Source organism: Plutella xylostella, chromosome 15, assembly GCF_932276165.1.
Source record: "Plutella xylostella chromosome 15, ilPluXylo3.1, whole genome shotgun sequence".
Taxonomy (NCBI): domain Eukaryota; kingdom Metazoa; phylum Arthropoda; class Insecta; order Lepidoptera; family Plutellidae; genus Plutella; species Plutella xylostella.
The window spans coordinates 11690301-11713291 of NC_063995.1; the positions used below are offsets into that span (position 1 = coordinate 11690301).

General features: G+C 36.8%; 1 protein-coding gene across 1 annotated transcript in view; it reads left to right on the forward strand.

Moving 5' to 3' along the window:
* LOC105381622 (neuroligin-4, Y-linked) overlaps positions 1-12394 on the forward strand; it is a 63302-nt gene extending 50908 nt beyond the window's left edge. Inside the window, exons 9-12 of the mRNA XM_048625849.1 lie at positions 1821-1959; positions 7841-7992; positions 9422-9580; positions 10663-12394. Of these exons, the coding sequence (XP_048481806.1) occupies positions 1821-1959; positions 7841-7992; positions 9422-9580; positions 10663-11509 (1297 nt within the window). The 3' untranslated portion in view covers positions 11510-12394. The remainder of the gene's footprint in view (positions 1-1820; positions 1960-7840; positions 7993-9421; positions 9581-10662) is intronic.
* Positions 12395-22991: the final 10597 nt, after the last annotated feature.

Below are 22991 nucleotides of genomic sequence, written 5' to 3' on the forward strand. Positions count from 1 at the left end.
TAAAAAGGTTCTGAAAAAGTGTAACAAGGTTACTAGTGTAAATTATTGTCAAGTATTTTGAGTGATGTCCATCAATGGATGATTTTTGTCTGTTAATTTAATTATGATAACTAATGCACATTCCACTTCGCATGTTGTTAAGACAAGTGCACACAGCTATTCTAATTTGAATTCCACTTGGTCTTTAGTTTCGCAGTTTAACCTATAAATGGGTGAGTATAAGCGCTCCTCTCAGCTGTTTGACCGCTGGAGCTCAATTCCGGAGGTTCCGAGATTCATCTCGGATGCCTAGATGACGTTTATCTCGGTAGAAAATTGAAAAATGCTATTCTAGTGATCTCGAAACATCAAAATCTCACCCGCAAAAGCACCGAAATTTCCACAAATGTCTCAGGTGGTCATGAGCAGCCGAGATGTCATTCTCCCTTGTGAGACTGACAAATTGACAACCTATTGATGTTTTTTACGTCACTTTGCGGTTGTTTTGTTGTAATTGTTTGGGGTGTCTGCAGTGATATTTTATGATTTTATTGAATAATTTGACTTGGCTACGTATAACGGACTTAAGATTTGATTCCAACTGTGACGATCTTTGGCATAAACGGACTACGGACTCGATATTTCTCACACGATGGATGAATTCTTGGCGAATTTTATCCCGGAGCTTGTCGAGGCAGCTGAAGCTGCTGTGGCGGCCCCTCGCTGGCGAGCTGCATGGCGAGTAGATCCGAAATAGAAACGAAAACGAAATTCAACTTTCAACGTTTATTTTGACAGTCTTGTTCACAGAATACTATACTCTCTACCAGTCTTGACCACAGAGTAAAAAATACTAAGTAAGTCGTGTCAATTGCGTTTCTTTTTTCTAAACTATCATGATATAAATGTAAAGTATAAGAGCATAAAACTATCGATTACATTAAAATCCTTGTTTGTTTTGACTGCTTTTCATTAGCGTTATTGGTTTTGGATATTTTTTTATTGAAAACTGCCGTTATTTTAACGAAAAGAATAAATAATATATTTATCGATTATATAAAATTGAATCGATGGAAACCGAACGTCTTTTCGGGTATGAAGTTCTATCTAGGTCGTGAATGTATCTCCTTGTACCGCGAGAATACGGTTTGAGCCTAGTTCCGAGATTTGAAGCTGACATGTTAGGGTAGATTTCAAACTGAGATATATCTCGGTTCTGAGATTTATCCCTGAACCTCCGGAATTGAGCTCCTGGCCCGAGATTAGACTCGAGTTACTGTCGATCGATCCCGTTTGGCGAGCCTTTGACTCAGCTCGTGAATGCAATCCAGAATGAATAGGTGTAACCGGATATTATAACGACCTCGAGTTTTGGTTAAAGTTAGACTATGACATATATGATCGACTGTGAACGTACATTTGCTCAATTTAAACCAAACTCAAAAACAATGAAGGAAAACATACATGCACAGAGAAATATAATAACGTGATGGTTAGAAAATATTTTTCCTAGAAACATAACGAACGCTAACGAACGTAAAAAGTTTCTTGAACCTATAGAATTCGTTATTATCTCTACCAAATACACAGAGGGTATCAAATTTGATAGAGATTCCGATGGAATATATCTTGGAGCAAATTTTTGAGTTTCACCGGAATGGCATGTATGTATGTATATAAATATGTATGTATCTATTTGAAGATATATCAGCTGTACGATACCCATATTACAGGCTGTGCCTAGTTTGGGGTCGGATGGCCGTGTGTGAGATGTCCCCACATAATCATCATTATTATTTACACCCTACTCTTGCAGTTCTAACCTCAGACCTATCTTCCAGGGACGAGACACTAGAGGCACTCAGTGACGCACAAGTCGTAGCTCCCATCGTACTGACGGCTGACACACACTCGGCTCTGCGCAGGAACTCATATCTCTATGTGTTCGACTACCAGACCAAGTATGGAGACTATCCACAGGTAAGCCACTTTGTTGTTTCTGTTGCCCTAGTACTTTTGGAGGTTGAAATGATCATAATGTGGTTGACACGCACTCCGTTCTGCTCAGAAAATCATACCTCTATGTGTTCGACTACCAGACCAAGTATGGAGACTATCCATAGGTGAGTTCCTCGCTGTTTCTGCTGCCCTAGTACTTTCAGTGGTTAAAATAATTATAATATGCCTTACACATAAGTCATATCTCTATGTGTTCGACCACCAGACCAAGTACAGAGACTACCCACAGGTGAGTTCTTCGCTGTTTCTGCAGCCCTAGTACTTTCAGGGGTTCAAATCTATTTATATTGGTAAATTATTGTAATATTATCGGTGGTAACTTTTTTTTTAAGATGTCACCTTCAATTTAAGCCTTATACTTAACTCTCCAAACAATTTTAGTCTTCTCTTCGCTTTGGTTCATAAATAAAAAAACAGAGTAATTCAGGAAAACAGTCGATAAAAAAGTAACTTACTTAGTTTTCTCAAGTTCCCAAATCTAATAAATACAAAGGAGCATAAACTTCTCCAAATTTCACCCAAAAGAATTTAAGCGTGGGCTTCACCTGCCTAACTACGTATATCAAGTAAGATTATATATAGAGATTACGCCCAAAGTACTTCGGACTTTATTAGACATCTGAGGTAAAGTTTTTTACCAGCCCAATATTTCGAGGAGATTCGCCGCATTACATCTGCCAAAATATTCGGCGAGTAAAAAGTTGTCTGGTACTCGTAAAGTTGATAATAATTGTGTGCTTAGCCCGCCGCAGCCGGCGTGGGTGTAAAATAAAATAAAATTATTTTAACGCTCGACATCAGTGACGAATATAAATTACCATTGATACTTTTTTCATTGAAGAGGTAATTAGTAAAACTCACTTTCATTACACAACATTGGGATTGAATAAGCGAGTATGCCTGCATGTTGTTTTTTACCAAAAAGGGAACTTATATTACTAGAAAAATATAATTCCTTTTTAGAATTGAAGAAAATATTATTAATAAAATCAAAACTCAGTCATACAAAAAAGACCAGTCGAGATATTTTTCCACGATTCATGTCATCAAAATAAACTGACTGTGTGGGGACACCTCAATATTGCTGCATTTTCGTACTTTTTATAAGCACTCGTAAATAAATATTTACGAGAGATATGCGAGCCAAATGACTGGAATATATTGATATTGACCGATCAAATAGATTTAACGGAATTCAATTTATCAAAGCAAAATAAAACTTGATTTGATTTTTCATCAACCCCGCCGATGTCGGGATCCAAAAATGCATCCATTGCAATTAAATAGCTGAACTGATTCTGATTATACGGATAAGAATGGATACGGAACTAAAGATACACAGACATAAACTTTACATATTGATAAGATGGTATAAATTATACATACATACTCCAAAGAACCATAATGGCGTAACGGTCGGGATTTGAACCCGCATATTATTATGTATGTGTCATGATCAGCCAGAATAGATTAAGCATCATCGCGATCGTTCACACAATGCATTACGTTATTGTTAGATATAGTACTATTTATTATTTTTATTTCTTATTACCCAAATTATGAGTAAAGCAGTTTATGTTCCTTGCACATAACTGACCGTTGCACAGTCGACATACATAATATTATAGTAATTTACCAACTAGCAGAGAATAAATAATAACTGAAAACAAATATAGATTTCGGTGAACGTCACATGTCATAAATAAATGTGGACGACGTGGTTGCGGCTCTGACCCAGTGGTTCATATTCAGCATAAACAGTCACCAGTTGCAACCCTTATTGCATGGAATTAAAAGTGATAGTGTAATGGCCCAGGGGTCGTCTTATGGTGAACAGTTAGTAATGCCGTTGCAGGCTGTCGGCCATTAATCAATGTAGGAGGCAGCGGCGCCGCACACAGCGCACGCAGTCGAAGGGTGCTTTTCCACCAGAGATGTGCTATGCAGCTATGCTGCGAAGATGTGATATCTACGCTACGAAAATATGTGACCGTTTCCACCAATACTACGCTAGGTAGCTGTGCGAGGAAGATGCGCTACGAAGATGCGCCGCCGCAAAGTAGCTGTGCGAGAAAGATGCGCATCTCGAGCTATGCTATGTATCGATAGTAGGGAAACGACGGGGGCGGCGGCGCCATAGCTACACCACTCGCGATGGTCCATAGCACATATCCATAGCACGCATCCATAGCACACATCCATAGCACGCATCATTCCATACAAAAAACATATCTTAGTTGAATCCGTTTCCACCAGTGCTAAGCTATGATTAACCAATAATATGATTGGTGGATATCAAACGCATCCATAGCATCGTAGCATAGCACATCTCTGGTGGAAAAGCACCCTAATGCTCGAAAGCATATGACGTTGCGGTTAAGGACACGCAATAATCACGTATAAATGTATAATGTACTATAGATTTTGCTTGCAAGCTTCGTATTGCTTTGTGTGGGTCTTCGTTTGAAATTCCTGTTTAAAATAACCATTATATAGGACACAGCGGCGATAATGAAGTATTTAGTAGTTTCGGAGTCGATTTATGTGAATAAACAATAAAATATTTCATATTTAAATATTGTTAGTAGATAATACACTCACGGGCAATGAAAAGGTTCCACAGAGAAAAGTACCAAATTACTTCTAAACGGAAAAGGCTAGTTTAGTGCCGTCTTCTGCAACATTTAACAGAGCATCAGGATATTACCAACTAAAATCGGTAATATTTTGTTACAATTCTAAATTAAATCTTTGAAAAAATTACGGTTGTTTGTGGTCGGCATTTTGTGAGTGGAACTTTTTCATTGCCCGGCAGTGTATAAATAACACCACATGCATTACACTACCTTGGGGGCAAAGTATTCATTCAACTGTACAGAAGTGTTAGCTAAGACCTCTCTAACATAATCCAAACACGGAGATTCGACGAATCAATAGTTACATAAACGTAGGTGGACTATCAAACGAACCTTTAACCGGAAACCGTTTTATTCAAATCAACACTAATTACCCGTTCTTCGCTGCGAGATTACCCGACTAATCCGAAAAGCGTTCGCTGCGACGCGGACACTTTGTAATCTGAGGCCAATTGTACCCGGCAAAGCTGGCCCCACACATTATGTCGGGAAATGACCTCTGGACGAAAATCCCCAAAGAGGGTAAAGTTCATTTTAGAACTGTAATTATATGGGGACAGCTTGTGACAGGCCCTAGCGTTGATATTGAAGGTGGAATGGCTGACTAGGCGCGCATTAAAATTAAAGTGAAATTTCTAGGTGTGCAATGGGTTTGATGAAATAGTTTGTCTTTAATTATAATTACTGCAGGGATATAAAAGAAATACTGACTCTGCAATTAATTCAAAATTAGAAAGAACAATGCTGGACGACAAAATAAAATTAAATAAGTAATAAATTTATTTTCGTATAAGTAAATAAAAGAATCAAATATAAGACTTTTTTACGTAGTACTTTAATAAATAATGTAGATATTACAAGTTTCGCATCATTAAAATATTAAATACGCCGGCGGCATCGTTTAAACTTCTTCAAAGGTATAATTTGTAAGTAACTTCTTACTTTTTCCAACTTATTAATTCCCATCAAAACTTTATAATCATTAATCTAAATTTTCGTTTTTTACATGAGAGGTATTTATACTTTGTAGGTCTATCCATCTAACTATAATGATTTTCCTTATAGCACTTTTAAATTTTGTGACACGTTTTTAAACCAACTCTTTGCTTATTAACTTTTATTATTTATTTTTTGTGTGGTTTCCGTGTGTGTGTGAAATAAATGTATTGTAATGAACTCTTTCAGTTTGGCTTGATAAATCAACCGAGCCGTATCTGACCGTGATTTGTAATTTATGCAAGAGTGCTAAGTCAGTGAGTCATTAAAAAGTGAAGTGACCAATACAGTTTATAAATGGCGAATGTTATTTGTATTTTTTTTAAATGGTTGACTACAGGATGTTTCTAAGCCAATAGGATAGTCACCCCCTTTCGGCCTAGTATACCAATTTTGCAACACCCTGTTCCCTTTTTTGACATCCAAAACATACCTTTTTTGAACCCCATACATTTTGAAAAGACGGCACAGTGTTTTTAACCATACTTCTACTCCAAAAACAAAGACACCTTTTTCTAACGGAGAGTACCTATAGTAAAAAAAAAATACGTTCGTCAGAGAATTTTATATTTATACCATGAATAAAAGCTTTTGAGTAAAGAGTCATACCTATTGCATAAAATCATAAATCCCCCGACCAAAAAAGTTGCTATTATTTTACCATGCCAAATTAATATTTCATTGTACCTACCTATATTCCATAGAACTCATTAGTCTCATTACTACAATAGACACGTGTAATAATTCACTGAGTTGATAATAATTAAAGCCGTTTGCCAACCCCGATCTGCTTATAGTGTTGCGTAAACACTCATCTCTCATTCGAATACCTTCACAGGAAAAGAATAGAACAGTAATATTGTAACCGTAGGTAGAGAATAGTGTGAATGGGTATAAGGAAAATATAAATAAAATGTTGGTTTAGTAGCTATTCCCGCAAGCTTTGCTGCGACATAAAATGTGGAATTAAGAGGCATAAATACGAGTAGTAGGTTGTTTAACTCTCAATAATGACAAGTATATTCGGTACTTTATGTAAGTATTTATTTATTGTCAAGTAAAGAAATAAATATATGCTAACCTTGCTCTATGCCAAATTTACCTCAAAGAGAGCTCTCAGAAAACGTTTGATCTGTTCATAATTTTAGATATTGGCTATCTTTTTGTTTGGAGCATTGTGCTCTAAGTTCTTTATAAATAAACGGTTCAACTTTTTAGCAGTCATCCGCTTTTCAGACTTTGACTGCCCATCATGCTGGTTAAGCATATCCTTAGTGGAACCAATCAGAAACTCCACCAAGTTCCTCTTTAAAAGATCTGCAGACAGTCAAAAAATAAATCGACCGATCTTTCAATTGTTATTCTGTAAAAAAATGGTACTGTTCCAAAGTTAAGCACACACACAGAGCGCGCGGCCTCCTGACCCCATTCCGATTCAAACCAATAACTGAGCCCGACTGGGGTCACTCTATAGTACGAAAAACTAAGTTCGGGAGCGCAGCTGCGTGAGCTACGACTCTATCTCATTGTACTAAAGGTGAAGATAGCAGGATATCTCTCGTTCGTCCGTTTTCGCCAGTATAAAGTAACCCTCCTGGAATCAGCCCGACATTTTTAACCGCCCCGTTATTTCATTATCTAACCCCGCCATGTATTGGATGTGGCGGTTCGTTAATTTTCTAATTGGAAAAATGTTTAAATACAACAACATCGATACGGCTTAATTACATTATGCATCGTGATCACGAAAATATGTTTTTGTAAAGGCTTCTGTTGTTAATTACTTTGCTTCAGGCAATGTGTTGGTGAATCCCTGTTGAGTTTAGACTGAGAATATTGGTTGTTGAATATGATTATGAATGTTCTTTAACAACATAGTCAGGTAGTTCGTATACTCGCAGAATGAATTAGTTGGCTACTTCTAATACAGTTTGAACACTGAATTGGTAATACAGGCCAGCTACAGTACCACAATTCGCACCTCCGACACATTATCAATGAACAATCCATAAGCAGCGTCGCTGGCTTGTCAAACAGATTATGTCAGATCCATACAAGTTTCGTCACATTTTACTATCGAGCGAATAATACTCATATTCGGTGATGGTAACCCTACAGATGATACAAACGGTTCCCAACATCTATCAGCCTGGCGTGGCACGATCTAGCCTATGATAAACCAGGTGTACGAATTCTTTCATTTGTTACAGCGACAAGGTTGCATCCACGGCGAGGAGCTGCCGTACATCTTCGGGGCCCCGCTGGTGGGCGGGCTGGCCCACTTCCCGAGGAACTATACCAAAGCAGAAGTAGCCCTTTCAGAGTCTGTCATGCTGTACTGGGGCAATTTCGCCAAAACTGGGTATGTATGGAGTAATTTTTTACCACGTCTCGAAGACAAACTAACTATACATAATGTAGGTTTTTTAAAAATCATATTATCACATTGACGACATAATATGTATGAGCCATGAATATGCAAATAATGGTATGGATAGGTATGCACTTATACGGTATATTTTACAAAAAAGAATAGAAGATCGTGAGTAAATAACCAGGAACAAGGCAATCACGTTTTTTTCAATATTACGATATGGAGTTATATTCTGGGGCAGCTCCACAGATAAAGATAAGGTATTCAAAGCTCAAAAACAGTGCATTCGAGCAATGTTTAATTTATGAAGCACTGATTCATGTCGACCTTACTTTATCGAGAACAGTTTACTAACATTTCCTTGCCTATACATTTACGAGTTGCTACTATTTGTAAAAACTAATTCAAATTTATTTAAAACAATGAACGATGTCACTTTAAGACAAGGTCGTAACAGAGACAGGCTGTTCACTGAGCGCTATAACACTACGCTCTTAACTAAGAGTATTGTGTGTATGGGCCCTAAGCCCTAAGCTATACAACAAACTGCCCAACAATATAAGATGTCTTGACCTTATTAAATTTAAAAACGAACTGAACTCTATTCTCCAAAAAAAATGTTATTATACAATTAATGAATATATAAATGACATATTATAAATTTATTATACATATAAATGAATGACTATTATTGTATGACTATTTGATTATTATATTGCTATTATTATGTTATCTCAGTTTGAACTTAATTTATATAAATTTGCATGAATTCTATAGTGTAAAAATTGTACGTACTGTATAGTGCAAAGCATGGAGAACTAATATTTATGTAACACCATTTTTATCTACCCATGTTTACAATAAATGAATTTTTATCTTTATCTTTATCTTATTGATAGCTTCAACTTAAATTGTTTTCAAAAGATATTAAAACTTCCCGGCTTCAACCCTAAATAACTCGACTTCAATCTCCAGTCCGGACTAAGATTCAATTTTCCCTTCTGAAGAGCTCCAACAAAGTAACAAATGAGGGGGAATACTTTTGAATTCATACCACATTTCGTTCCGACCGGACGGCCGGATGGCGCAACGGTAAGCAACGTCCCGGGTTCGATTCCCGGCCGGGGCAGATATTTGTTTAAACACAGCTATTTGTTCTCGGGTCTTGGATGTGCCCGTAAAATGGCAATAGACCCGGCCCCTATTACATTGGGACTAACATAAACACTGGCGAAAAGTGGGTGCAGCAATGCACCTCTGCCTACCCCGCAAGGGAGTACATTAGTACAAGGTGTGAGTGTTTATATTTTATATATATATATATATATATATATATATATATATATATATATATATATATATATATATATATATATATATATATATATATATATGTATATATATTTCGCTCCGACAGCAACCCCAATGAAGCGCAAGAGAGTGATCCGATTAGAGCGGGACGGCAGGAGAGGGTGCGACAGAAGAACATCGAGTGGACGGCGTACGAGGCCGTGCACAAGAAGTACCTCAACATCGACACCAAGTCCAAGCTCAAGAACCATTACCGGGCGCACAGGTCAGTAAATAACCTAATTTAACTACTAACTAGTTATTATTCTGTGACGCGTACGTAACCAACCAACGTTAACAACTCCCGATATTTAAGACTAAAAATTGCATAACTTTTGAACAGCCGGTTTTGATAAAATATCGCCTTAAACACTCGACGTAACATTACCTATGGGCCAAAAAAATTAATCGAATCAGCCGTTTGAAAGCTACGCTACCAGAGACAGATATACACACAGACACATAAAACGTATTCTACCCTCTTTTTTGTCGAAAGTAATAAAAAATAAGAATGCAAAAGCACTTTCCATAATAATCTACTGTAGAAGCCTTTCCCGAGACTAGAGGGTGTTTGCCATAATATCCACGCTTGGTAGGCGGGTTGGAGATATCGCATAGCACATAGGTACACCAAGAGTACAAATGTCTGCCCGGGACCAAACCCTGACATAGCAGTCAGGGTTACTATAACCACTACACCGTCCGGTCGTCAGGTACCTAACTAATAGTAGAAGGTAGCATCACGAGCACTTTATGCCTCCATCATCAATATTTAGTAGTAAACATTCTGCACGTTAATGGTGCGGGCATAAATTTTAACTGCGTAGTTTATGAGTGAAAACTCTCAGCGGTTTCATGATTGGACATATTTATGTGGGTGTGTTTCAGTTTTCAATTAGCATTATGTTGTTTATGGCACTTTGTAATTGAATTCTTTTGGTATGATTCCAAGCGGGTTTTTGCGAGCTCTCCGATGTCTTTCCTAGCTATTCGGAAGTTTTTTCGATATTATTTCTTTGTATCTCTGTAAAACCAGACTACTGCAAAATCACCCTATAAAAAGTCAGTAGCAAACAAAATATTCTAATTAAGATAATGTTTATAAAGTTTATAGGATACCCGAGGACATCTCTGTAGTTGTTTAATTGTGTTATTGTGCAAATAAAGATAACTTTATCTCTAGATAGGTATGTAACACCAACACATCTGTATGCTTTTGCCCCAAAATAGGTATTTCAGATTGATCACTAAGCATTTAAACCACATAGCTTCCGCATAGAAACCCTAATGGGATACATTTGTCCCCAGATTATCATTCTGGTTGAACCTGGTGCCGGACCTGCACCGGCCAGGCGGCGACGACGTGCCGCCCGCCCACCACCAGCTCGACGCCGACGACTCCGCCCAGCCCACGCTCAAGACCTTCAGCCCGCCCTTCAAGAAGACCACTGACGTCATCACTGACGCCGCAGTGGCCACTAAAGCCCCTGTACTCAGCGTGTTAAACGTCACTTCACCATTGAACTTCAATATAGTAGGCCTAAGCAACCCGCCAACCCAGAGCTCCAGTTCAGAAGTACAAAAGTCTGAACATGGATCGACCACGAATCCTCCAGAAGACGGGTTCGCTGCTTACTCTACTGCCCTCAGTGTGACTATAGCTATAGGATGCTCTCTACTTATACTCAACGTGCTCATATTCGCCGGCGTCTACTACCAAAGAGATAAGACGAGAATGAACGGCCAAGACGGCCACGCCAACGGCTCCCATCTGAAGAAAAGAGCAGAAAACGGTCAAATGCCGAACAACATCTGCGGGGACCTTGAAGGAGCTTTATCATACCAGACTAGTTTAAAAAACGATCCGGCTACCATACTGAGCCACCACCATACTCACTCGCACCACCAGCTACCGCCGCCGGAGTTCGCTGACCTGCCGAGCAACAACGTGGCGAGCATGGCGACGTTACCGCGAGCGCCGCCGCCGCCGAAGATAGGCAAGAGTAACATAAACACTTTAGCAAGTGGACAACTGCAGGAGAACCAGCCGTTGCTCTCGCATCAGATGACGCTGATGAACACGAGCACGCTGACGAAGAAGAACACGCAGCTGAACGCTAAGTCGAGCGTGACGATGGAGGAGCTGCGCGTGTGACGTCAGCGCGCCTGACTGCAGCGTGCCGGCAGCTGCAGCGACGTGGCGCACCACGACGAGGTCGTGTGACTCCCGCCGGACCTTCTCAAGTCGCTCACGGACTACATCTAAAGCGGGAATCGGACGGCTCATTTTTCGTTCATTTTTCGGTCCTTCATTCGGCATCTTTCACTCGAAATGATACGTGTGGACTCAAAATGAAACAAAAGATAATATTTACTAGAATGGACCGTCTGATTCCGCCTTAATAGACGTGAGCAATGAACTTGGAAGGCCTAAAAAACAAGTGACTGTGATCTCGAAGTAGATCTGTGATTGGACGTTTGAGACTTTTTCATATCGAACAGTGTGGTGGACAAAACAAGTGACTGTGATCTCGAAGTAGATCTGTGATTGGACGTTTACGATTACGACTTTTTCATATCGAACAGTGTGGTGGACGAAGCAATCGATGCCAGTGTTGATGCTGCGGTGTATGTTGAACTATAGTGAATTTTAAACCGTAACGTTACGGTAAGATTTTTCTCCAAAAATAAATAAATATTATAACTAGTAAAATGATATTATTAAAGTTTAGAAAAACAATTGAAGTACAAGTGATGGAGGTTTAAAACTTATCTCTCTTGGAACTATGGAACGGTTTGTGTATTAATGCAGTGTATATGGTGTAAATAGTAATAATGTAATTATCTTTGTGAACGATGTATATAACTCAGCAGCTCTGTCGCATATCCATCCTAATAATGTACTCAGTAATAGCACAAATAATTTTAAACGAGTTAATTAGGCAAATTATCCAATTGAAAATTACTGCCATGATTTCCATGAAAATGAAAAAAATATGTATTTTATATTCCGTTTTAACTGCAATATAATTTTCTTTTTAACATACCATGAGACACAAGACGCGCATGACAAAACATATCGGAGATTTTAAAACGTTCACTTTTAAGGCCTCGCGATGTGAGTGGGCGTGACGTCATATTTTAATCACGTCCTGTTATGGGCGTCTTGCGTCCCGTGCTATTGAACGTTGACTGAAATTGGTTATTTATTTGAATCAAATACCCAAAGTCGATACAATATTAGAGAAGCAATAATAATTTTCATACCATTACTTTATACAGTGCCACGGTATTTAATTTTATAATAGACGGACCAATAGTGAGTGTAAATATGTAAATAGTTTTAGTAAAAAATATTACAGGATTCCATAATTCCAATATTGATTTAGTACCACATACGACTGAAATTATTGTAATGTTAGATCACTTATTAGCCTTGAAATACCATGAAATGTTTCATCTGTAATTAAAACTTCCATTATAAATTGAATGTTAATAATAATAACATGTTTACCAATGTTTTTTATTCAAATGTGATATTTTATTTAAGGTTTATTTAATAACTGGTCTTTTACATTTATTTTAACATATTTTTTACTGTTTGAGTCCTTGACGGCTGTATAAAAGTGTGTTTGTTTCCCTTCCTAAGCAATGTCTCTCCGTGACAATTATCTGTTATAGAAAATCGAAAATAAGTCTGTAAAGACTAAATGATAAGGTATCTAATTACTAAACAAAATACAATTTTAATAAATAAAATGAGAATCTGATTCTGTGTTTTTTTACTATCGTATATTACCTACTGCCTTTAGCTGTTTAAAACGTTTTGCTTTACCTAATTTAATAAATTTTATTTACCATATTATCCATACTTAGATTCTATGATTTCATTAGGTAGGTATTTGATGAGGCTGGCAATATCACTGAGTCATTAATACCAGTATTGACATTGATTTCAACCTCATAATTTATAGTACCGACCAAATGACACCTTTATGAATATTGACCACAGCTTTCTGTAATGGAAACACTATCATTGAAAAATATAAATTTGTTCTTATTTTATTCCCTGGTTTCCCTACTTCAAACCCACTGCAGATGAAGTTTCTCCATTATACGCAATAGCAGAAGCTCGGTAGGAGTTCGGATTCTTACGTTAACCCGTAAACCTTCATTTATTTGATCGCACGGATAGTTAACATTAATTCCTTCACTTTGTGTGCCAAACTTTGGTTTAATACAAATACCTAGTAGAAGGCTCAGATTAAATTACCAGTAGGTATTTACCAAACATTATAAAACTTTGTAAGTAAGCCAAAAATACATATAAAATTTAAACACAATAATATAGTCACTTTATGAAAGTGAATTCTAAAAGTGCATCTACTGGGCAAACTGTTCGCCACCGACTGAGTTAGCGTCCTATCAGTTTAGCCGTCGTATAGTATGCCGAAGAGTTTTGGTTTACTGACTTTCCCTAATGAGAACGCAGCCTAAGATTAAACCGGAATGGGCAAGTAAACCTACCGATTTCATTAAGTATTTTTGTAGAGCTAACTTTGAAGTTTTTCTAACATTACAAACCTAGACAGTGGCGGCTCGTATTATTAAAAACTCAGTCCAAAAACTGTAACTGTCCGAGGTCACCATTCGTTCAGACTCCGGAAATTAAGTTCGCGTAGCTAGCAGGAATTTGGGATGGCTTAACCCAGAAACACTTGGAATCTGCTAAAAAATGGCTACAGCGGAAGGTTTCATGAATATCTCACAAAATTTACAATCGACGGAAAATTTTAAAAGTAAAACATATTTTGAGATATAACTAAATCAACGAAACAGTTTTGAAACTAAAAGTATATGAGTATGAATATTATGAATAAAATAAAATATACTCACAGTATTCAAACATACCATGTTTCACGCAGGCTAATTTTAAATAAAATATGACATGAATTTCTTTAGATCAAACAACAAGATAATAATGCGAACAAAACAGGAATTAGATTCCCGAACGTATTAATATACGCGTTTTGAGCGCACAAACGAAATCCTAATATTGGGGCGCAAATATGCCGAGCGGAACAAAAGGTCAACAACACACCATTCAGCGTATCATGTCTCCCAAATAAAGTTGCCACCAAAATTCTGTGAATCTTATCCCACTACCGTAAAGGCGAAAATTTGTAAACGATTTGTAGCAATAGGCGAAATGTAGGTGTCACCTCCAGTTGTATAGAACAGTACAATTCTGAAGCACTCATTGTATACAGTTGACTTAACACTTACACAGGTAGATTTTTCTTTGCCTGGTGGCGGAGGGTTTGTTCCCATTTTGACAAAAAAATACTTTAAAAAAACGTTTAACTTTCTTGACTTTTAAATGCACTTCCATGAAAGCAAGCTCTACCGCAGAACTTATGTGAGTAGTTACCATTCCAGGGCTTTTTAGAAAGACTTCTAAGCACTTTCTGTAGCAAGTAAAAGCCTCATTTATTTGGCTAATCATTTTAACTATGCAATACATACAAACGCATTTTTAGCTAGAACTGATCCAGAATATTGTAATAATGCTGATTGTTTAATTAGATAAAATCAGTTTTATATAGAATCCAACTACAAATTAAATGGTTTAGCCATATCCCAAGGTACAACCAGACCACGGCCGCGTAGATCCTACAAAAACATGCAAATATGGAGAGAACGTGAAAGCATTTCAAACCCTTTAATGGCAAAGCAAATAGGACTTGGGAAATTTTATATACTCCGTTGGTTTTCACCTGTTGAAATGGAAACCTTGTATCTGTCAAGGCGTTAAAGTTCCGAATACGAAATAAGATACATAAAAGGGAAAAGTTCTTGAAAGAACGCAATACTAGCTGAATTGGTTGTAATAGTGGTAAAGCAAAAAAGTAAACTGAGGCGTGGAAATTAGTTGTGTTTGTAATTGCCTAATTAGGTAAGTACTTTAAAATATTTTATTCTATTCACATGATAAAACAAAACTACTTATCTAACTGCATTTGACATGTTATTGTGTCATCTTAAAACACAAGAATAAACTAACCCCCTTATTCATAAAAAAGTTAGTGGACGCTTTAGCTATTGAACTGTTCTGTTACTCTACAAAACACTTCAATAGCTAAAGCGTCCACTAACTTTTTTATGAATAAGGGGTTAAAATTTTGTTTAATTGTTGTAAGTAAATAAAATTGTTTTAAGTACTACAAACACTTAACCTCGGTAGGTACTTAGTTTTATAGATATTAATTACTGGCAGCCACCGCTCCAAGTAAAACATTTCAAATTGAACTCTTATGATGCCTGTACAGAACTGTACCGTCCTCTCAGTTATACCGGTATCTATCGGAGCTTCAATTTAGAAAAAGTTACGAATCAATTTAAAAACTCATTTCTTTTCATTGGTAATACGAACTCTTTTCATTATCATTCTTATGTAACGTCCTGTAGGCACGTGATATGATAATGACGTAAAGATTCCGTTCTTTTTACATTGCATAGGTACTGTTCGTTTTCAGTGTAACCGTCCATTAAAAAGTTATTTTTGTTTCGTGCAGAAAAATTCTAATTTTTCCTCACCTATTTCATCATACGAGTATTTTTTACGCAAAGTACGTCCAATTCCCATGTTTCGACCCTCAAGTTGTATAAAATTTTACCCTACACCTGTTTTTTTTGCCAGCGATAAATCACGCCGCACGTTATTAAAAATACGCCCTGCTGTTTCGTGCCACGGGACCCGATTACGTATGAATATGCAAATATCCTGTCATATAATACGCGTCAATCCGTGATGCTTCCTGGCTGATCACGAAGCCTTAGGATTTAGGGCTAAGAATACTAGGATACATAATAGTTATTAGCTGACAAACATACATAATACATTGTGTTTCAGTAATTTACAGCGTGAAAACCCCTAAAGTCTATTCGTTTATCTCAGAAACTAAGTAAAGTATACTTAGTTTCTAAGTGGTTTGATTTTTACCCTACGACCTCGGTTACACTAGCAATCAATAAACCTTAGACAACCTATAATCAGTCCCTTTATTTTTCTGAATCTAAACATTTTTGCGAGTGATTTGCTTATGGTTAAATTTAACTGTTTCTCACGTAGTTTAATACTACGTTAATTCGTATCATCGCCACCCCACATAATCTGCCAGAATCCGATACAAAATATGTACTTAAAAAAACCTTTCTCATTTCATTTCATGTCTCGTGCAAATGGTATGTTTTTGTATCATTTCTCTTCTCGCGCCCTCCGGCTGTTTTTAGTTTATCCAGCTCTGACATCCATTTGTCATGTCTGTTGCTTACTCTTTGTACCCCTCAGCTATTTTCGGTGATACACTCTTGTATTGTACCTAAATGTTGTAGGTATGTAGTTGTAATGTTTCCGGACTTGTATTGAAAATTTCCAATAGAGCTGTAAGATGATAGCACGTTTGGTAAACAATAAAATTATGTAATACTTACTACAAATAATCTCCCAGGCTATACAGCGAGGTAATTGCAGCTATCATTATGGGAAACCTTTCAGCCAGGTACGATAATAGGGCTCTAATTGATATATTTTTAATAATTCTGAATATTGTTAAATTAAATTACATTATTAATGACTTAATACTTATTCCAGTAAACAAACTAGATTTGTACAGATATGATTTAAAATTCAAATAGATGCAAACATAAAATTCAAGTTTTTTTTTTTATGACCGTGACATAATCGTAATCCGGTGATCAGTTGGGAACTGCGTCCTCCCACTCTGTGGAACACGTGACAAGCCGGCTGAAGGCTAAAATGTCGATGACGGATGACTTGCCCGATGAAGTGACCCAGTGTTGCCAGTAGATAAGCCAGCTAGAAACGGAAAAATTTCACCAAAAATTATGTGAGATGTGAGTATTTTGTTCGTATTATATATTCTATTCTATTCTATTCTCTGGGGGGGTGTAGGTACCTGCTCACTTGGCTCTCTCGAGTGGAACCTTTGTGCATATCACCTAAACTGTCTTCCTAAGCTTGGACCATTTCCCACCACGCTTCCACTGCGGGTGGGTCTGGGTTCACATACCTATCTAGATGTGCTAAATCTAGATATGCAGGTTTCCTCACGATGTTTTCCTTCACCGTATATTTTTACATTGTTTCTATTTTTTATAAGTAAACATTACTATTTCAGCCTACAGCCTACCTATAAAATCAGTTTCAACCATAACAATACGTATAAAAAGTTGTACTAAAACCAGCAACGCAAGCAAGATGGTTATAAAACCTGCGTATGTCGTGAAAGAATGACAAAATGAATTGGGTGCGATGTGTGGGGTGCGGGCGACGAGTGGCAGCCTTTGTTACCACGGCAGCCATTTTGTTTACTCTTTTGTTTCTTTTTGTAAAGGCTAAAGGGTTAATTGTTTTGAATAATTGACTCAATTGATGAATCCTCGCTGAAATGCATCGTAGCGATACTTGGTATGGTTTCGGATTTATAACATAAAAAACAGTGGTTTGTTCAACTGTGGACATAAAGTGTCTTGGCTGATTATGATAGTGATAGTCTGGAAATTTCTGAAATGTAAAAGTCTTCGAATTATGAAATCTCTTAAATTATAGCTAGGTATATTAATTTATTCTATACATCCTTGTTGACATCTTATTTACTATAACAATTGTATTATAAAATATCTTAGCATCTTATTTTTGTGAAACAATATTTTATTTTTTCATTTGAAATAAAAACCTTTCAACATGAAAAATAAAATAAATAATGATTATGTCCAATGTTTACCTACTTTACCCGGGACAAAATTAAACCCAACAGAAACTAGCTTGAACAAACATTGGCCTAAACCGGCCAACACCCAGCGTCTCCACACGACTCCTAAATTACTCCAGTGACTGTCACACTGAGTTACGACCTCCCTAATGAAGGCATTCTGTCCAAATTAATTTATTATTACACCGACTAATATTTGAGACTGACGTCGTAACGTGTCGTTTTGATATCGTACAAGAGAGGCAGCATGAAAGGGGAACTAAATGTGAAATTGAAAGCGAATTGATAGCTTTCGTTAATGATAATTAAGAAATAAATAAAATTTAAAATAATGGGTAATAAACCTACAGGTATTTACGATTTCAATTTTAAACTTTTTTTTTACTTTTTCAAGAACAAGCTTTTCATATTAATCGGTCTCCGACAGAGGTTTAAATAACTAAAGAGTCTGAATTTTTTAACTATTTATTTTAGGTGCTTTGTGTATTTTTTTTTTTTTTTTATTTATTTATTTAAGGATCACAAAACAGATAAGTTACACTTTTAAAAACAATTTAAGAACTAGAGTAAAATTATTGTAATGTGTACTTTCTAAATACATGTGACCACAACACGAGTAGGTAATTAAAGAAAACTTAAATGTAAAATAAACAGACTAATTTAACTAATTAAATTGATAAGTACCTTAAGTTACATTAATTAGTGATACTTAAGTATAATTATATATAATACTTAAGTGTAACAGCTATTCCATCTACAGACAGAATGTGTGAATTGGTTCATAAACCAATTTTATTAATGATGGCTATTATGTCTACTTTTACAGTCACGATCTTCATAAAATTGAAGAATATTGTCACTGTTGTTAATTTCTTCTTGTTATTTCGGCACAATATACCTAGTCCTTTCTCAGACGGCTAAGCTAAGGTGTCGCTAACGTTTATATTTCCTTCTAACAATTGCTGGCAATAATTTAGTCGCATTCTGTTGTCCCGGCAAGATGTTGCTTTTGCTTCTAGCTACAATTAATTATCCCTTGTTGGGACCAACTTGCTACTACACTTAGTTAAAGCCTTAAAGTCTAGTCCATAAAGCGATAATTTCCCTGGCCCTAGGGTAAACGTAATGTGGATGGGTATCACAAGGAATTTGGCTGATGTCGTGTGCTCGGCGTGTTGTGTTCATGTCGCTGATGTAAGACACAACAACAGAACCATCATAGACATGACATTATCGAGAAGGACAAAGTTTATTGTTTAATCAAACCTGATTGCAAAGAGCTGACTGCCAACCTTCAATGATGGAGAGGCACTATAAGAAGAAGAAGATTACAAAATGTTTCATGCCTGATTACATATTATCACCGACCTTTAGACAGTTCACTTGTAGACCCTTTATGTCCTCAAATAATTTCTGCTTTCGACCCACATCTCTTCAAAGCACCTAAAACGAAGTTAATACCTACACACATAATAGTTCTGTCAACAAATCCCGCAAGGGTCAAACCCATACTTGTCTAAGGTCAAACGTAGTAGTTTGAATTTTGAAAACGAATCACGGATCAGCGGCTGGATTTCTATAAATATAGGTTTTACAGTGTTGTGATTTACGGTAATCATGATTTTTGTTCCAAGATTACAATTTAGCGTACCTCATTAAAACTATTTAGTTCATTTTTCTATGATCCCGTTTTCACGCACTATGCGATTGCGATGTCCATCCAATATGCTCTGCCAAAATTGAGAATTGATATTATTATCTTTTGAGTACTTTTTGGGGCATCTGTAAATTATCTATAGATAATATTAAGTGTAACGGAGGTTTCCTCACCCGCTAAGAAGAGTCACGAGGTTTCATTCGTTTTCATTGTTTTTCTTATGAAAATTGATTTCTGTCAAATCATATAGTAAAGTAAAAATGTTTATGTCCTTTAAAAATATACAGGAGATGGTGAATGTACTGACCCCCACACTAGGCAATGCCTGTCCCGTGGAGGATAGAGATAATAATTAACCCATTTAAATACGGCTTTACAAGAACATAAAACCTATACAGTGCAATCTTGTATAAATTTGATAATTATATGTTAGAAAATAAAATAAAAAAGTGTGTTTGTGTGTGTGTGTGTGTGTGTGTGTGTGACTGATGGTGTGTTTGTGTGTTTAGATTACTTTACAAGGAGTGCCAGAAAGTGTGTATCTTTAATTAGTTGGATTACTTTGTAATCTTTTTGTCTTTGCAATGTCATGTCCTCACGACATTCACAAGTACTCAAAAACCGAAAGGTAGCCAAATCGGACATGACGACCATAGACCAGGCCTACAAGTTTTATAGCGATTGGATTTATCTAAATATCAAGAGGTTCTCATTTAATAATTCCACGCATGGTATTAGAGCGTCAAACACTTGGAAACCAGAATAATTAGAATGAAAGGACGAATTGACAACAACGGGTCTGGTGACCCACAAAATGTATTAGCGGCCAATTCGATTTATATGCTAACTCGTGTACGATATGTAAATAAGGGTTTAGTTTGCATTACTACTACAATAGGTGCCCATGTATGGTTTGTCTCAGGGTTACGTGATTTACTGAAAAGGGAGTAGGTATTGTAAGTTTATTTACAGTTAACGGTTCTGTTTGTTTTTTAGTTTATTTTTTTATTGACATTATGTATGTATGTTGTTATAATAATGTCATCCAGAACCATAATTGTATAAAGCGGCCACTCATTCCAGTCTCAATCTAGGTACGCAAGAGGGAAGCACGTCTAAAAAATTGGGTCAGAAAGCACGCAGTAAATCACCTGATTAACCCCGTGAAACAGAGGTATCTCTCTATGCTGATCTACAAAATACTTATATATATATATATTTTCCATCATAAAATTACCTGTACTTGAACCCTGTAGTATAGAATCATCGCCGTTTCTTCAATTCACTGTGTCTCATTCATAGGAATTCTACGCTCGGGGGAAATTATGGCCAAGATGTGAATACTTTATAAGCGGAAAGGCAATACATTTGTGAATGTTTTATTTCTGGATGTCTGCAGCAATTTCAATCGTTTACTGCTAGCTTTATTATTAGAAAAAAGTTAAACTGATGCCATGAAATATTTCATTTCATGCGTCGTAAAACTTAAGCTGAGTACCTACTAGGCGCCATAGAGCAACTGCTATCCCAGACATTGGGCGACTTTTCGCAGCCACGACACATTTCAATACTAGGTTAGGTTACACGGGTTCGTTATCGTTTATTGTGCGTTCTACCAATAACAACGTCATATTTATGGCGAATCCCGTAACAAACCCGTATCGCGGCAGCTAATAAAATATGTCAAAAAACTAAAAGTCAGACGAAGTCACTCGACTTCCGTCTGTCCCCAATTGGCACTAAATACACTCACGGGCAATTAAAAAGTTCCACTCACAAAATTCCGACACCAAACAAACAATTTTTTTCGAACATCTTAATTAAAATTTGAACAAAACATTACCATTTTAGTAGGTAGGTAATATCCGGATGCTCTGTTAAATGTAATTATTTGTTGCAGAAGGCATCATTAAGCTAGCCTTTTCCGTTAAGGAGTATTATGGTGTTTTTCACAGTGGAACCATTTCATTGCCCGTGAGTGTACAACATGAGATTCCCAAGAAAATTACAGCAATCACCTGTTTGAGATACAGGAGAATGTTATCAGATGTTCATAAATCTATGCGAGCCTAACCAAGCGACCTTCGACCCAACATTACGTGAGATTAGGAGAGTATTTGCATATCCCAATATTCTATCGGCCGCGTAGAATTAATTTGGACATCCGTATTGAATGCTAAGTACTTTCTGTTATGGGCTGAGTGAGGCGTGGTATGTCAAAGAATGTATAAAATGTAGGTAGGTATAGTTGTCTTGAATTCAAAGGTTACGATTATACCTAATAGTTTACAATTTACAGCCTTCAGGCACTCTGCTCTTACACTTACCACTCAAATTGCGTCTGTTTTGTAAAGATTTCGCTCTTTTATTGAAACCTTATCCAATTTTTTTGTAATATCATCAAGAAAGTTCCAGAAAATACCTACCTTTTTATATCATCATCAATTGTATCGTGAAATACGTGTAGGTATTGTTATGTGAATTATCTTATGTTTTTTTTAATACCTATAATTTACATCAAAGTCTTATACGGTGCTGCGACATTGATAATAGAAACTGTTTGCAAACAGTAATAATAATTATCGCAATATAATTATTTATAAAATTTCACTCAAGTTTCCGGAAATAAGGACATAAAACGGAAATAGCAACGCAATCCAAGGCAGTCTAGTACTGGAGTGTCAATAAATAGGGAACGAAAGGTCGGAGTGTTATTGGGTTCCAGGTATGAGCAATAAACCTAATCAGTGTTAATGGCGCAGGAGCGTTTACACCGGCCGAACACCCTGCTTTACAGAAAAAAGACCCCCGAATTCATAGAGCTTTTTATTCCTTATAATAGGTTTATAAATTTATAAACCTATTATAAATATACGTGGTGGTCTGAAAAGTTTCCGACCTCAACGCGAAGATGGCGGCCCACATCAATTAAAGTCAGGGAATGTAATGGTGCCTTTTTTGACAGCAACACTTCAAAGTTTCAGCCATTTTTGACGCGCGGTTTTTATTTGACAGTCGCTTGAGTGAGTCGATCTCGAAGTCGAAAATCTTTGTCCTCCGAGCGCAGTTTTTAGTTGAGGGAACAGAAAGAAGTCACTTGGGGCTAGATCTGGTGAGTAAGGTGGATGGTCAAGCGATTCGAACTGTAATTCATGGATTTTCGCCATGGCAACCGTTGAGGTGTG